Below are 16552 nucleotides of genomic sequence, written 5' to 3'. Positions count from 1 at the left end.
GAGGCTAGATATTCTGTGGCGAGTGTCTCACCTCCTGACTCCCCAAAACCTCTCCACCATCTACAAGGCACAAGTCAGGAGTGTGATAGAATACTCTCCAATTGCCTAGATGAGTGCAGCTCCAACAACACAAAAAGCTCAACACCATCCAAGACAATGTAAGCCGCTTGATTGGCACCCCATCCACCTTAAACATTCACTCCCTCCACCACCAGCGTACCGTGGCTGCAGTGTGTACCATCTACAAGATGCACTGCAGCAACTCGCCAAGGCTTCCTCGGCAGCACCTCCCAAACCCACGACCTCTTCCACCTAGAAGGACATGGGCAGCAGGCGCATGGGAACACTATCACCTCCAAGTTCCCTTCCAAGTCACACACCATCCTGACTTGGAAATATATCACCGATCCTTCATCATCGCTGGGTCAAAATCCTGGAACTCCCTCCCTAACAGCACTGTGGGAGTACCTTCACCACACGGACTGCAGCGGTTCAAGGCGGCGGCTCACCACCACCTTCTCAAGGGCAATTAGGGATGGGCAATAAACGCTGGCCTTGCCAGCAATGCCCACATCCCATGAATAAATTTTTTTTAAACTACATATACCTCAATATACCATTGTGACACTCCCTTTCAAATAGACACAAATGGACCAAATAGAGGTTGTGCTTTGCATGTCCTCTTTATATTTAGGATTACATGTTCTAGGATTGTTTCACTGGCTTCCTTATTGCTTACTACTATTTGAAATATTTTCTCAAAAGCCCCCAGGTTCCACGTGTAGTCTTACCTCAATCCTCGCCCAATTCTGTAAAATTGTACAAGAAGGGTCCCCACTCTCACTGAATCCTGCAGGAAGGCCAGAAGTTACTTCAGTTTTTATCAGCCACAGATCAAAACACTGCATAAAAGACTGAAAACAATTTATCTAGTGACTAAGTTGAGTTAACTCCCAAACCAAGAAGAAATATTGGATGGAATTAGGAACCCAGCCAGCAATATCCTGAGTGGGACTGTAGACTAGATATAGGTAGCAACCAGTCAAATATCTTTATCTTTCCTGAACTATACAAGGGACAAAAATCAATATATTTAACTGAAAGCTGAGGGGATTAACAATTGTAAACTGCTAAAATAGGACGTGTGCGTAATAAATATGTTTACCGCGAGTGAAGCAGAACACCATACACTGAGCAAGGAACTTGTGCTGCAGTGCTTATTAATAGAATGCAGCTAGAAGAAACACTCTACAAAGGGCCATTAATATTTAGCAATGTCATTTCCTCCCTGTGCTCATTAACTGAACTGCCACGAGTACAATGCCAACTCTCTTCCAAGCACTCCTAGAATAGCTGCCTACATATTCCTCTAAAGTGAGGCAACAGAATTAAAGCTATTGAATGTGGTACAGGGCTGATTTTTGAGCCGGTGTCAAATACTCTAGTAATTTCCATTCAATGATAACATCCATAACATAGAACTAATGGAATCGCTAGGGGCTAATGATCTTTAGTTAGCAATCAGTGTAATATTAAAATGTTCTTCCAGTAAAACAGCAGATAAACAGGAGGTTTATGAAAAGCAAAAGTATTGGTGAAGTCAAAATAGTTGAAACATTAAAAGAATATTTTCTAGAAATATTCACTAAAGATCATAATACTAACTTGCTATCCAATTTCTATAGTACGCCCAGTACCCTAGAGAATTTCAAAATCAGGCACCTGATAAAGGAACTTGAGATCAAAAAAAATCCTCTAGGTCAGAAGTACAAATTGTAGAGTTCTGAAGGACACCACAGAGGAATTTGTGGGGCACTGGCTATTATCATGACTCACAGAAGTTTCAGTACAACAGGAGGTAATTCAAGAACTATGCCCGTGGTAGCTTAGCCATTGGAGGTAACTGTTCTGTTTACCTATACATTTAGTCCAAGTGTTTATCGAATTCCAGTCCTGCAGAACTTCACCAGTGCTCAATAATTTATTCACTGGGCACTGTTGAGGTTATGCAAAACTAGAAGCAAAGAAACATGTTACCAATTCTGACACAGGAAACTACAGACCCATTAACTCAACATCTGTAACAAGTAAAATAATTGAATCTACTCTAAAGCATAGCTGGAAGAATACGTGTATAGCAGTAACTGAATAAGAAAGAGCCAGCATGGATTTAGATAGGGAAGATCCTGGCTGACAAATGTGTTCAATCTTGAATTTGCCAGACAGGGTTAAAGAATAAATAATATTAGGATTTTTCAAATTAGAGTTGGATGCTACATGTTTTAGAGAGAGATGAGGTTCAATGACGGAATGATCATTTCCCACCTCTGGCTCTCATGTTCTAAAAAGCATGCCAGGTAAATCAGAAAATGGCAGAAATCAAATCTGCTCATGACTAACTGGCCAGAGTAGTCAATCACTGTAATACTGTACATGACTACAGCATACTATTTTTAAAACACAAAAGCGCAAACATACGTTGCTCTATATCCTGTTTCAAGTAGTCCACACCACGACTGAAAGCTGATCTGAGCTCCTCCAGCTCTTTACTGGAATCTATTCAAACAAAATGACAAAGAATTAACAGGAAAGCAAACCTCTACAGGGAAAGGGGGCGGGGAGAAAGAGAGACCTCGTAACAAGTGTGGGAGGCGGGGGGCGGAAAGAGAGGGGGTTAGGCAACACCATGGTCAACTTTTTATCAACAAAGTTATGGGCTTGGTCTCAGTGCTGAAGGTAGTGAATACCTCCATGTGTCCGGCCATCCAATTCTGCCTCCACTGATTAAGGAGAGTTTAATTGTTAGTTCTCAGTCACTCAAATACTCCTACTGCTGCTGTGAGGACTGGTTCACTCTTTACTTAACGTACTGTTAGTCAACAGCAGGTAGATGGAAAGACAAGCAATTGTGCCTTTCGTTTGTTCCAAATAAGACTCTCCTCTCTCATGATTATGAAATGGTACTTATAGCTGTGGCGCTTTGATGGTGGGGGTCAGACTACTGTTTCAATCTAAGAGGCTCCATAACAGAATTAGGTCATATATAAGCAGGTCCAGCCCTAGTTGTTATGAACCGCCATTTGGACCTCATTATTGGTTCCTTTTACCAGTGTCATAAATGGCTCTTTGCTCAGACATTGCGTGTTTCACTTTCAAATCTGCAGTCAGCACCCCCTCCTCAAAAAGCCCACCCTTAACCATTTGTTCTCCCTATCTTTTCTCTCTAAGGTCCTTGAATGTTTCGTTGCTACCCAATTACACACCCACCTTTCCAACAACTCCCTGTCCAAATCCCTTCAATTCAGTTTCCGCCCAGCTCACAGTACTGAGATTGCACTTCAATGATATCCTCTGTGACGATCCATAGTGTGTCCTTCCCTGCCATGCTCAATCTCTCCAAGATATTCGACCTAATTGGCCTCACCATCCTCCACCACCATCTTTCTTCTATGTTCCAGCTCCATGGGATTGCACTTACTTGCTTCCACTGCTACCTGCCCCAACGCAGCTAATGTATCTCCAAAAATGCTTCGTCACCACCCCACCCCCCTCGCAACTCTGCACCATCCTTAAGGTTCCATCTTGCTCCCCTCTTCTTCATCATCATTTGCCCCTCAAGTGACCTAATCTAGTCCTGGTTTGAGTTTGCACAAGTATGCTAATGATACCCTGCTCTACCACTACACCACTTCCCTCAACCCACAACTACCTTCATGCTGCCCAGCTGCTTGTCTGACATTAGGTTGTGACTGAGCCAAAACTGCCTCCAAATGAACAATGGGTAGACCAAAGGCCTTAACTGTTCCCTTAGCACCAACTCCGTGGATGCCTCCTCATGTTGACCGAGGCTGTGCACAACCTCAGAGTCCTGTTCAACCCACAGCTGAATTTCAAACCTCTCATCCTATCCATTACCAAGACTGCTTACTTCTAAGTTCACAACATCATCTACCTCTGCCCCTACCTCAGCCTGATTCATTGACGGCGATATTTCTCCCTCACTGAAGCTCCGCCCCCCCCCCCCCCCCCCAATGTATTCCATCACATCGCCAGATCCCATCTCAACTTATCCCCCAACTCTGCACTAGAGTATCTCAGTCTCTACCATCTCCCACTTCTCCTAAAGGTCCTCAGCATATACCACCCTCCCAAGCCCCAGTACCTTCCCTGCCATAATCTGGTCCTCACTGCCTGTATTAAACAACTTTGCATCTTTGGTAACTTCGACTTGCATCTAGATTCAGCATTCCCATTGGGCTTTTCCACTCTCCTGTCTTACTGAGAAAGCGAACTTGCCTCAAATCAGGTACTATTTCCAAGGGAAGAAGTTACCATTCTCAGCAACATTTTATTGCCGTTACCATATTTACACTTTGCCATTGTTTGATACTGTCACGGAGATAAGACTGAAGTAGTGGACAGCCACCTTTATGCTGTACCTTGGCTGAAATTGACTCTCCGCCTCAGATAGTCGAGATAGGACTGCCAAAGCTCCACGTAGTCTGTAGCCTGGATGAACCCAGCAATCAATGCTTTTTCAAAAGTATCTACCAATTACAAAAAAACAGTGAATTTCATTGAAGTGATGTCCTACAGGATAGCATCTAAGAATAACTGTATAGAATTTTGTAACTCAATGACCTAAAACTTTACAAGCACCTATTTCACCCTCTTCAGAGTGTGCATAGATTAATTATGTCTGACTAAAAATGTCATTAAGCATTAAACTCTGCATCAGGAGCAGGAAGGGAAAAAAGAGCTTCCCACAGATGTAAGTGGTTGGCAAACCTAACCAGAAGCTGAGAGTTTTAATCCTAATTTCACTTGCCCCTCTCACTCACTTTGGTTGAGTGGAAAAGCAAGCGAAGCAGGTAAAAACACAGTTAGAAGGAATTGTGCTCTTGCTGCCTAACCATGAAACATTATGGTTTCAACATTTTTTTTATGCATCAGACTAAGCTAAGGCTTTTCTAACGCAATGGGCTGCTCTCGGTACAAGGTTACCTGTTAGAACCTTGTGATCAGCTCTGTGTCGCTCCAGTGCCAGAAGATAACTTTTCCACAACCCAACTATCCAAGGGCAATTTCGAACAGCTCGCTCATGTGAAGACAGAACCAGATGTTTGATCTTCAGCTGTCTGTCCTAGAATGACAAACATATAGATATGCAGAATGGGATCAAATCAATAGCTCTGTCTGAGTAGAGATAGAGAAGAAAAACACAGACATCATAAAGTATGAAACAAGAGAAGGCAATTCATCCCAGAACTCTTCCCTTACAACATACTATGTACTGTTTCACAGTCATGGACTCAATCCACCTCATTCAGTCTGCAACAACTGAAGAAACAAAGCTTCCAGAACACTAAAGAAAATGGACCAGAGGGAAACTTCATTCTGTCCAACTAAAGATGGATCAGGGGAAGCAGGGGGAGCTCGGTATCTCAGCCAACCAAAATTGATTAAGAGGGGGAGGGGTCTGCATATTACCCGATTAAAAGCGGATCGGCAAAGAGGGATTCTGCATAATATCCAACTAAAGGTAGATCATGCAAGAGGAGGGAGCTCTGCATACTATGCAAATAAAGGGATTTGGGAAGGGGGTTCTGTACACTCCAACTAATGATGGATCGGGGAGGCTCTATCCAATGGTGGATCAATGGAGCAGAGGCTCTGAATACTTTCCAATTAAGTGAATCGGAGAGGGGACTTTATCTACAGTCCAACTAAACTCAGATGTGGTGGTCTGAAAAGGCAGAGATACTTATCGGGAACAGCAAGTACGACAGTAGCTTTTTTGTGCAGACCACGGAGCACTAAGCGTTTTAGTTGAAATCTCTATAGGCAATGACACTTGCCCATATAAAACCGTAGCACATTGCTGTACTTAATATCGTCAGATTAATTAACGAAGAGAGAATGGCACATTTGTACAATTCACAAGATATTTACAGATGTGGAAGGCTATTCAGCCCATCTTAATTCATCCATCCCCCATTACTGCATTCAATTGGTTCATAAATGATTTCAGGGTTTTGCCTCCACTCTATGGATCCAGGACTCCATTCCTTATATTGATCATTATTAAAAACTTCCACAGGCTTCTAGTAAACCAAGTCCGCCTCTCAGGTGGATGTAAAATGTCCCATGGCACTAATTTAAGAGGAGCAGGGGAGTTCTCGCGGTTTCCTGGCCAACACTGATCTGTCAACCAACAACCATTCACAAAACACAAGTATATCCGCTCCATTGAAGACTAACAAAACCGGTCCTATCCTGGTGAGGGCTCTAGCACTCAGCCATGAGTCACTTTCTCAGAGAAATTCCTTACCAGATATAGAGTCAAACGTGCCCATAGGTCTGGCACTAAACAGTTCTCGGACAGTGCCCGTTCAAAGGTGATCTGAATCCGTGCTGGGTCTCCCTCCTTCATCTCAAAGTCAAGGTAAGCTCGATACTCTGCTAGTTTTGGAGGATCTGCTACCAGCTGTAATAGAAGCAAAAATCAATTAGGAAACATAATATTCCAATAGCTCCAAAAGCAAGACAAATTGTTTTTCCAAGATAAAATATTTCAGTGTTCATCACATGCCAGCCGTAATCCGATTAACATGCCCAACACCAAATTCCTCAATAATAAAAACAGAAATTGTGGAAATACTCAGCAGGCCAGGCAGCATCTGTGGAAAGACAAACAAGAGTTAATGTTTCAGGTTAATGACCTTGCAGAAACGTCATTGACTTGAAAGGTTAACTCTGTTTCTTTCTCCACGGATGCTGCCTGGCCTGCTGAGTATTTCCAGCATTTTCTGTTTTTATTTCAGAGTGCCAGCATCCGCAGTATTTTGCTTTTGTATTAGTACCTAATTCCTCAAATTAGGAACCCATACCACAACAGTACGGCTCGGCAAATCTAATACACGGCTGGGATCATGGGACTAAAAGTATACACCAGCCAATCAATATCCAATCAGAACACAGGATCAGTGGTGATTTGATTTGCTGCGACTCTCACAGTAAATCAAATCACCACAGTAAGAAGTGCGAGGGATCAGTCGGTAAACCCTGCTGTGTTTTCAAATCCTTGACAGAAATACAAAAATGGTGAACCTGGTAATTCTATCCAGGCTCCAAAAAGGGAAAGTGGGCAGGTAACTCATTCTTGGCATTGACACGGGCCAATCTAAACTGGCCTCAAAGAGATGCATAAACCCACTATGGATTGACTCGTCATCATTCCCAGCATCCAGAGAGCACCTCTGGTTCCGTACCACCCCAGACAGGCCACGTTCAAGAACTTACCGTGTGGGCAACAGTAGGGCAACAGCTGTGCCTTCATGCACATTTTTGTGCTGCTCCATTGGGGTTCCAGTATTTACATATTTAATAAATAAGCTAATTCAATCCTTGGAATCAGAGGCCTGGGATCATGTCAGCCACTTGTCACAAGGGCCCAGATTTTCCGATCGGAGGCTTCCTGCGTGCGGATGCCTCCAATCTGGAAAAAATCTACTCCCTTACCCGAGGGCTCTGGAGGTCCGGGCCTCTCCTAGTGCGCGTGCGCAGAGGTCCAGGTATCCCAGGGGCGCAGGCAGTTCGCAAGCGTCCCTGGGATCATGTGGGCCATGGAGAACTAATGGAAGTAGGGAATCCTCCTTCATACTTTTGACAGGTCTCTCAGCTTAGACCCATCAAAAGTATGAATAGGGATCACTCAAAAAACACATCAAAACATTATATACATTTTTTTAAAACATCACATATTTAAAATTAGTTAAAATTACATTAAATTAAATATTTTAAACAAAAATATAACATTTTGAAAAAAATAATTAAAGTTTTTTACGGGGCTAAAAATAAACCTACCTTTTTTAAAAGTATTTTTAAATTATAAATGAGTGGAATTTTTTTTTTTTTTTTTACTTTTATAAACTCTTATGCTGGTAAAAGCAGGCCTTACGCCTGCTTTTACTAGGCGTAAGATTTTTTAAGGTTTTCAGCGGGCGGAGGTTCTGCAGAAAGCGGAACTCTCCCCCCGCAGAGGCCCTTCTCCAGGGCAGGCATGCGATCTGTCAAGAGGATTCTTGACAGATCGGAAGTGCCGGTTTTCAGCGCAGGCGCTTTGCATGCCTGAAACCGGCACTTGCGAGGCGCCTGCGGGTGTGTACACAGCTCGTACACACAGGGATCGGAAAATACAGGCCAAGCAGTACATGACCAACGCAGATCAAAATGAAATAAAATTAGTGGCCAAGTACTATAAATGGAATGTAACCATTTAGCTGGCCAGGTGTGGGCCTCCACACGGACTTGGAGTGACACTAAATTCCAGCTAACATTTCTGAATGCTAGCTTTATCTTTAGTCTACTGATTTCCCCCCCCCCCCCACTTGTTCCCGCTGAAGTGCAAAATTTAGTTCACAATGTGCATAACTGTGAAAGACACAAAGCCACACAGACTGAAATATCAATTGGTATCAGTGGATTTTAAAGAGTTTCTTTTCTAATACATTGTGAACAGGCCCTAGCTGAGAACACACCTTTGCATTACAGAACAAAAATGCTAGAGTAACAGAGCATCAAACTATACCAGATCTTCTTCATAAGGCTTGCGCTTTTCCATTTGCTGTAGGGCCTTCTTGTACAGTTGTGTCACGGATTCATTAGGCAGCTCATCAGCCCATTCCTCGTACTCAGCATATGTGGCCTCCATATCTATACAGAGCACAAACAGATGGCAGTAAGCAATCTGATCAAGAGTGAAATAAACATGGCTAAGGTTAGACTTCTGATAGTAATTCCACATCAGGACACATTAATTAGAATGACTAACGTGCATTTATTGCCCATATACGGAACCTGTGAGGAAAGCACAACAATCTAGGCCCTAGATTTCTGCAAGGTGCCTGCTATACCATTCCATGAAGACCACCATGGTGCTGTAACTTCAGCTACAAAAGGCAGCCCTGATCATTTGTTCTTTCTTGCTCCCAAAATAAAGAGTTCTTAATCTTGCAGCCCTACGAGTGCAATTCACACAGGTGTGGCCATAGTGCTCAAGTGTTATCCGGGTATGAAGTGAAGCTCAAAACATAAATAAGCACTCGGATGAAACCTGTCCAGCAATCTTACACATCTTGGACATGTGGATGGCAAACCCACCAGGAGATCCTCCGACATGATTACCCTAGGCATCAGGTGACTGAAAAGAAACCAAGGTACCAGTAGGTAGCCTAGCAAAGAAATAGGAGGGGAAGGGGAGGGAGGGGAAAACTAGCAGGAAAAGTTTTTTTTTAAGTCTCCTGTCAAAGTGAGGTGGTTGTCAACAAGCTTGGGAACCAGTTCTGGAGGATCTGATTGCAAGAGGTTTATTTTAAGAATGTGCAACTCGTTGGGGAGGTCACATTTGGAATATATTGCAAGTAATTTTGGGCACCTTCAACACAACATTGAAAAGGGTCAATTAAAAGTGGAGGACCCTGGGACTCAAAAACTACGTTTAAGGATAGGCTGACACAACTGGTTATGCCCTTTTGCTGGAGGAAAAATGATTGCCAGGAAACACAATTAATGTCTTTGGTGAAAGGTGTGGATAATGCCGATGAACAAGATTACTTAACTTTCTTGTAAGTTTGACCAATGGTCAATCAGTCTGAAGAAGATAAAAAGTTAGGAAGAGTGCACACATACAATTTTCAGACGGTCTGATGGAAGCAGTGGGCTTTGGGGGCAGAATCCCCTTTCCGCATCTAGTAATTTATGCGCACGTTCCAATTATGAAAGATTTACAATTACCTGTCTAACACCTACCCGACACAAAACAAATCCAGCAGGACTCCCATATTTCCCATAGATAGATGCAAGTTTAGCCATAGATAAGCTCAAAGCGCCATACCAAGCAAAGGGACACCCAGCTGCCTCTTGAAGAGTGTGTGTATTCGGTCAAGTTGTGCATTCGTCATTTCCTGCTGTTCTGGAGTCAAAATGCTGCCGGCCAAGGGCTGACGGAAGAAACACATTTGTTTAATTAAACTGTCAATTACTGGATTTGAAATGGAGGAACTTACTTGACCATTCCAGAATACTCCAATCCTCAAACATTTTGAGCAAGTAAACACAATCTAAAATGTCACTTCAACTAGGAGAACATTTCAAAATTTGACAAGATACTAGAAGACTGTGTTTGAAGCAGTCTACATAAGAAAATAAACATATGAATTCGGAGCAGGAGTAGGCCATTCGGCCCTTCGAGCCATGCTACAGCTGAACTAGGAGTTGATACTTGATGCTGAAAATGGAAGCTATTCCACTCCCCGGTATTGGCATCACACCCACCAAAAGGGTCTGTGTTCAAGCTGAGTGCAATAGTTTGAAAAACTTCAATTTAAATAGACTTTAACAGATCAATGATATGCAAAATAAGCAATGCTTACAATCCCATATATTCTATACCACTAGCCAATTATTTCTGGCTGGTTTGCATCTAGCTCCATGAAACACACAGTCTTTACAGATTTACCATTTGTTTACATTCCCTGTTAATCTAGCGTCATCATTCCCTTACCTGTAAGGTTCCTAAAATAGCATTTTCAAACTCTCTGAAGGCCTCCCAGATTGCTGCTCCTTTTGTCATATGTAATCCAACAGCAGTTAAGGCGCGATCAAATATTCCACGAGCTCGCTCAATGCCACCCTGCTGACCAATCCCGCCGATGGAGTACTGGGCATATTCCAGCCATATCTCAGGACCTGTATTTAAAAAATTATTTGTTAACAGTAGCGTATAACGAAACAGAATTAAAACTTAGTGCATGTATTCTTACAACCAAGCCTTAGTTATTACCAGGTGCCGACATCAACAGGATTTTTCCATTAAAATTTTGCATAAATAACAAACCTGGCTTCTAGCAGGCATGGGGGGGGGGGGGGGGGCGGTGGGGGGGGAGATGTCCCCTTCACACACAGCAGCTCACACCACTGTTTTCAACTTTGAAACTTCACAACTGTGGTATACACAGGACAGAATGTGGCCTCTTGGACAGACCCCAAAACCTGGTCACTGCAGATTCCACTGTGGAACAATCTACATGTAAAAGTGCATTTAGTCCCTAAAATTATGTTGTAGGAAACTGTTTACAAAAGCTCATTCACATTCTTCTGCTTTTAGCAGAGGCGTTAACCTAATTATTTTAAATGGGTTAACGCGTTCACTAAAATACTGCAGAGAAGAACTTTAGACAAACGCATTAAGCGTTTGTATGCTAGGATCCTGTGGTATTATTTCAGGGCTAAGTGTTTATTCACATTTACATTTTGGTTGTTCTGCAGTGGAGTCAGCTATGCCCACATCATTTTGGAGTCTATCCAAAAATCTGTCCAGTGGGATGAGTTTTAACATAGTATAATGTCAGGATTTAAGAGAGTAAGAAATGGTGGCAAAGGGACTAACAATCATTGTGAATCTATTCATGGAGATTCCTTTGCAGCTTTGACAACTAAGGCAAGTGTCAATTACCTGGAGACCAATTTTATCAGTATCTGCAGGTTCTGTCGTTTGGCAAACTTAAATGGCTGAGTGAGTAATGGAGAATGTGACAATCACGGTGTCGGCAATAGATTCTAATATGGGGAGCTTCATCATGCTGTGACACTATGCCATCACCCAGTTACATGAAATATTTGATCACTTGTCTGCTTTAACCGGTATGGGTTTTTCATTTCCCAGATTTAAAGCTAAATTCATCCAACAGAGGAGAGCAAACCATAAGGACAGCCTAATTTCAGCCCTAAATTCAAAAATATACTGTGCCTGGAAGTAATTTCAATTAACACAATAATTTTATAAACACCAATTTCTTTTTCCTTCTCCCCACCTCATTTCACTGGGACAACCAGGCAGGACCAGCTCTCTGCTCAGCCAACAGGTGTGAGCTTGCTGCAAGGCAACAGGGAGGGTGTTTAGTTTGATCGGAGGAATTGCTCATTGTTGGAACTCAGACAAAGCTAGATTCTGAACAGGATCTTACAAATATAATCTTTGATAGACTTCTCAAACAGCTCATAAACTTTCTCCCTGTCGGGTGTTTCTTCTGCCATTCGAATCTCATCCTTCAGCCAGTCCAGCCAAAGCTCTGCAAAACACAATCACATTTGTTTACTTTCTTAATATTCCTATTACAACAGAGCCTGAATTTTCACAAATAAAATTATGCATGATTACAAAGTCTTTGGCTATGTGGTGTCAACATCGAAAAATGTTACACCTGCAGAGGAGATTCACATACTCAGCCTCCAGAAAACAGACCACCCACAGAATATAGAAATTAAAGAAGTTAGAACTACAACAGAGACTTTGTGAAAATGGATTGATTCTTCAAACCCTAAGCAACAGGCTGGTTACAAATATGTTACAAAACTTGGTCCACTTTAAAAGTGCTATAATAACCCAGGTTTCAGCTAGACTTAATTGTCTGCAATTATAATCTTACCTTCAGTAAGCGGGAAAAGTTCACTCATCTTCTGTCGCGCACACCGCAATCTCACCAGCTCCCCCTCCTGACGTAGCAATTTAATTAGATCCACGTGACAGTTGTAGTCATAGGCGCTGATGGAAAGCTAAAAGTAACAGAGCACAGATCACTGCTGCCGCCATGCCAATGCTACCAGCATGTGTCCTAAAGATTACAGTCACATGTGTCATTTAATTTAACAGTGTAATAGCTGATTAGTTATCTATAAATCTAGTAGTTTTGGATCTTTAAATTGTCACCCACATCAGATCAAAAGAGATGTCTGTTCTGTCTATGGCAAATCATGTCATTTGCCTCAATTAGCCACACAAAGTGGCATCAAAAAGCTTCCTGACCAATGGTTTAAGGAGCATAAAGCCATGTAAGGATGTGAAAAATATCAGGAATAAAATGTTTTAAACAGATGAACAGAAGTGTTTAAGACAACACCTATGGCATTATTCAGTGTCAGATGAAACACTATTTTGCATGCACAGGACTGTTATATCATGTAATGCACAATGCATTATTCTGCAAAGGTGGAGCTGTGTTGCTTTAAGGGCACAAGAGTCAAAGTTATTAAGTAAACACGGGATCAAGTCAATCATAGTTAATTGAGTTCTGGTCAGAGATCTTTGTAGATGGGAAGTTAGTTGTAAGTTTCAGAATGCAGGTTAGAAGCAGCCATTATTAATGACTGGCTTTCTTTCTCTTTTTTTTTTAAAAAAGAGTGATTGTTAAAGATCTGAGGGTATAGCCATTCTTGACTCCTATGTCAACAAGGTATTTTCTGTTGTTATGTACAGTGCAAATAATTGACCATTTCAATTTTTTTTAATGGTTTCTTTTTAATGCTTGGCAGAAAAGGCATCTTTTTAATAAACAAGAGTCACAGAAGAAACGTGCAATAGATATATATTATAGATAGTAACTGCAAACATTTGCATCTTGCCCGTGTCTTTATGGTTCTATATAATAATCTTATTTATAAATAAATCCATTCAGTAGTTCAGCTTGCATAAAGTGGTCTAGTCCACAGGAAGGGGGCAAAAAAACTTGGTAATTACCACAATCGGACTTCATTGTTACACCTGGGCTACGCTAACTTAAATGGGGCACAGCATAAAGAATCACATTACTGTTCACTGAAGACTCGGCCTACATACGGTAACTGTTGTCAAAGTTGTTTACACAAGGACAGGGAGAGCAAACTATTACACTTTCACAGCATCAATACTTCTCATATATGCCTGATATCGCTCTAAGGCTCTCTAGACAAGTATCTCCACTGGGCAATTTTTTAGTTGTTGACAGTAAATCCTGCTGGGATTTTTATACTTTCACTGTATATGAACAGTGAGCTGATCTCACATGTGAGAGTCATGGACTTGTGAGTACTGAAACTGCAGAGGGGTGGTAAGGTACCAAGCTGGCACTCCATAACTCAGTAATTGGTTACAAGGGGGTTAACTTAAACGGTTATATTGCACTCATACTACACCAGCCCCATTACATCTTTGGCACTCAAACCTTTCACCATAGTGGTAGAGAGGATGTAGATGAATTGACACTCCTATATTTTGTGGAATTACTCAACATCCTAAATTTCTGAGCTTTGATTTCAATGGTGAGCAAGACCATCACAGGCTTAACAAATGACCATAGGCTCATGTGATAAGACACTTGCTTCAAGTCCTTTTGGATTCTTCACGATCATCTACTCGATCTCTTTGATCAGCCAGTGGCTCAGTTGGTAGCACCCTTACCTCCGAGACACTCCAGTGCTGCACTGTCGGAGGTGCCATCTTTCGGATGAGATGTTAAACCAAGGCCCCGTCTGCTCTCTCCGGTGGACGTAAAAGAGCAGAGCAGAGGAGTTATCCCCGGTGTCCTGGCCAATATTTATCCCTCAATCAACATCACTAAAACAGATCCTCTGGTCATTATCACATTGCTGTTTGTGGGACCTTGCTGAGTACAAATTGGTTGCCGCGTTTCCTACATTACAACAGTGACTACACTTTAAAAAGTACTTCATTGACTGTAAAGCGCTTTGGGTCGTCCGGTGCTCGTGAAATGCAAGCCTCTCTTTCTTTTGTTTACAGCTAAAAACTACATCCCACTCTTTCAATGCAGGGCATAGTTGCCTTAGTGCTAATAGTCAGAAAATGATGTTTTCTCTCCAGATGAGCCAAGGCAATTTGCTCTATGTTTGGTTCTTTGGTTGATTAATCCTGACCAACAGATCTTCAGGTGACCCTTTAGGGAGGTCGGAGGAGGTTCTGCTTCGCACCTTAGGGGAATGGGCTATCTATTGAAATGCTTTATTTTTATTTTATTTTCCTCCTCACAGTGGTTACTCCTGGGAGGAGGGGTGAAGGGGACAATGAAAGGAGATTGAGGTAGACGCAGGAGGACGGGACGGAGTTTTAAACCCCGCGGGCTCCGAGCCTCGGCCTCCCTCCCGCTCACGCTGCGTTGTTTGTAACTCCTGCCCCAGACCGCGCCGCACCTGCTCTTCCAACCGCTGGATTTCCGCCTCGTTTTCTTGCTCATCCTCCGAGGAGTCTTCCATCTCCTCCTCCGAGCCGCCGCCGCTTCCAAGCTCAAACTCTTCGGCCTCACTCGACCGCCGCCTCCCGCTCGTCGCCATCATGCAAGCCAGTGCGGGGAAAGTCCGTGGCGCCGGAGTCAAATGGGACACTTTTACATCCCTAAAACACATCTTTCTCGCATAGAACTCTTCTTCATTTTAACCAAAGCTTTAAAGTGAAGTAAAATTCCAGCCATTGCAGCAGAAAGTGAGTTGACCATATTATTATGGAGAGAATCGGGGAATAAAGAAGGCCAATAAAGACGTCATAACAACGCGACTTGTGTCCAGCGGGCTTTCATTAAACCAACGATTAAATATGACGATGTTGGATCTCGGAGTCCAGACGTTATGGGCGTCAGTAGTTGCCATGTTTGTAAGGGCGGATGTTAGTGTGCATTGAGCCAGATATGTTCATCCATGTATTCTGAAAAGTTAGGTGTTGCAGTCGGAGTTTCTTTATTTTGAAAGAAAAGACTTGTATTTCTACAGCGCCTTTCACGACCTCACGACTTCCCAAAGCGCTTTACAGCCAATGAAGTACTTTTTGAAATGTAGTTAGTCACTGTTGCAATGTAGGAAACGTGGCAGCCAATCTGTGCACAGCAAGCTCCCACAAACAGCAACGTGATAATGACCAGTGGATCTGTTTTTGTGATGTTGATTGAGAGATAAATATTGGACAGGGCACCAGGGAGAACTCCCCTGCTCTTCTTTGAAATAGTACAATGGGATCTTTTACATCCACCTGAGAGGGCAGTCAGGGCCTTGGTTTAACGTCTCATCTGAAAGAGGGCACCTCCAACAGTGCAGTGTTCCCTCAGTACTGCACTGGAGTGTCAGCCTAGATTTTTGCTGCCCGGAAGCCAGAATTGACCAAGGCTCTTCTTCACACACATCCTTCACCTGTCATTTTGAGTATGGATCTTTCGTGTTTTTCTAACATCTTGTTTCAGTTTCCTGCATTCACTTTTTTTATCTTTTGAAATTATTGAGTTTCATACATTTTATGTCTAGTGTGAAAACAGCTAGAAAATTCTTCCTTCAAAACAGACGTGAATATCACCCAAAGATGAGCAAGGCTTGCACCTGCTGTGTATTTCCAGCACTTATTTGTGTTTTTACATTACAATTACAAATGTTTTCTCACATTACAACAGTGACTACACTTCAAAAAGTACTCCATTGGTTGTCAAGCGCTTTGGGGCCTCAGGTGGTCGTGCAAGGCGCTACATAAATGCAAAAGTCTTTCTTTTTTATATTAAGTACAATCTATTACATGTTAGCTTTATTAGTGGTAGCAAGTCAAACTTGCACCTGAATATTGGGCGGCCCGTGACTGAACCCCAAATCACGGCGCATGCTCAGTGGAATGCAGCGAGCGCGTGCAACGTCCGCTGGGGTTGCTATGGTAATTGGAGCGGTGGCGTCATCGCGCAGGAGGCGTGCC

At 42.6% G+C, this 16552-nt stretch overlaps 1 protein-coding gene across 1 annotated transcript in view; it reads right to left on the bottom strand.

Moving 5' to 3' along the window:
- sart3 (spliceosome associated factor 3, U4/U6 recycling protein) overlaps positions 1-15199 on the bottom strand; it is a 32976-nt gene extending 17777 nt beyond the window's left edge. The window contains exons 1-11 of the mRNA XM_085961722.1: positions 15022-15199; positions 12489-12615; positions 12027-12131; positions 10565-10749; positions 9896-10001; positions 8591-8715; positions 6332-6487; positions 5005-5143; positions 4440-4547; positions 2479-2556; positions 792-850 (exon numbers count right to left, since the gene is read on the bottom strand). Coding sequence (XP_085817848.1) covers positions 792-850; positions 2479-2556; positions 4440-4547; positions 5005-5143; positions 6332-6487; positions 8591-8715; positions 9896-10001; positions 10565-10749; positions 12027-12131; positions 12489-12615; positions 15022-15165 — 1332 coding nt within the window. The 5' untranslated portion in view covers positions 15166-15199. The remainder of the gene's footprint in view (positions 1-791; positions 851-2478; positions 2557-4439; positions 4548-5004; positions 5144-6331; positions 6488-8590; positions 8716-9895; positions 10002-10564; positions 10750-12026; positions 12132-12488; positions 12616-15021) is intronic.
- Between the last annotated feature and the right edge of the window lie 1353 nt (positions 15200-16552).

The sequence above is a fragment of the Somniosus microcephalus genome, chromosome 19, assembly GCF_052327205.1.
Source record: "Somniosus microcephalus isolate GS21.2 chromosome 19, FLI_Smic_1.0, whole genome shotgun sequence".
NCBI classification, from domain to species: Eukaryota; Metazoa; Chordata; class Chondrichthyes; order Squaliformes; family Somniosidae; genus Somniosus; species Somniosus microcephalus.
The sequence above is the reverse complement of the archived record's forward strand: the minus strand, read 5'-3'. Positions and strand labels throughout refer to the sequence as shown.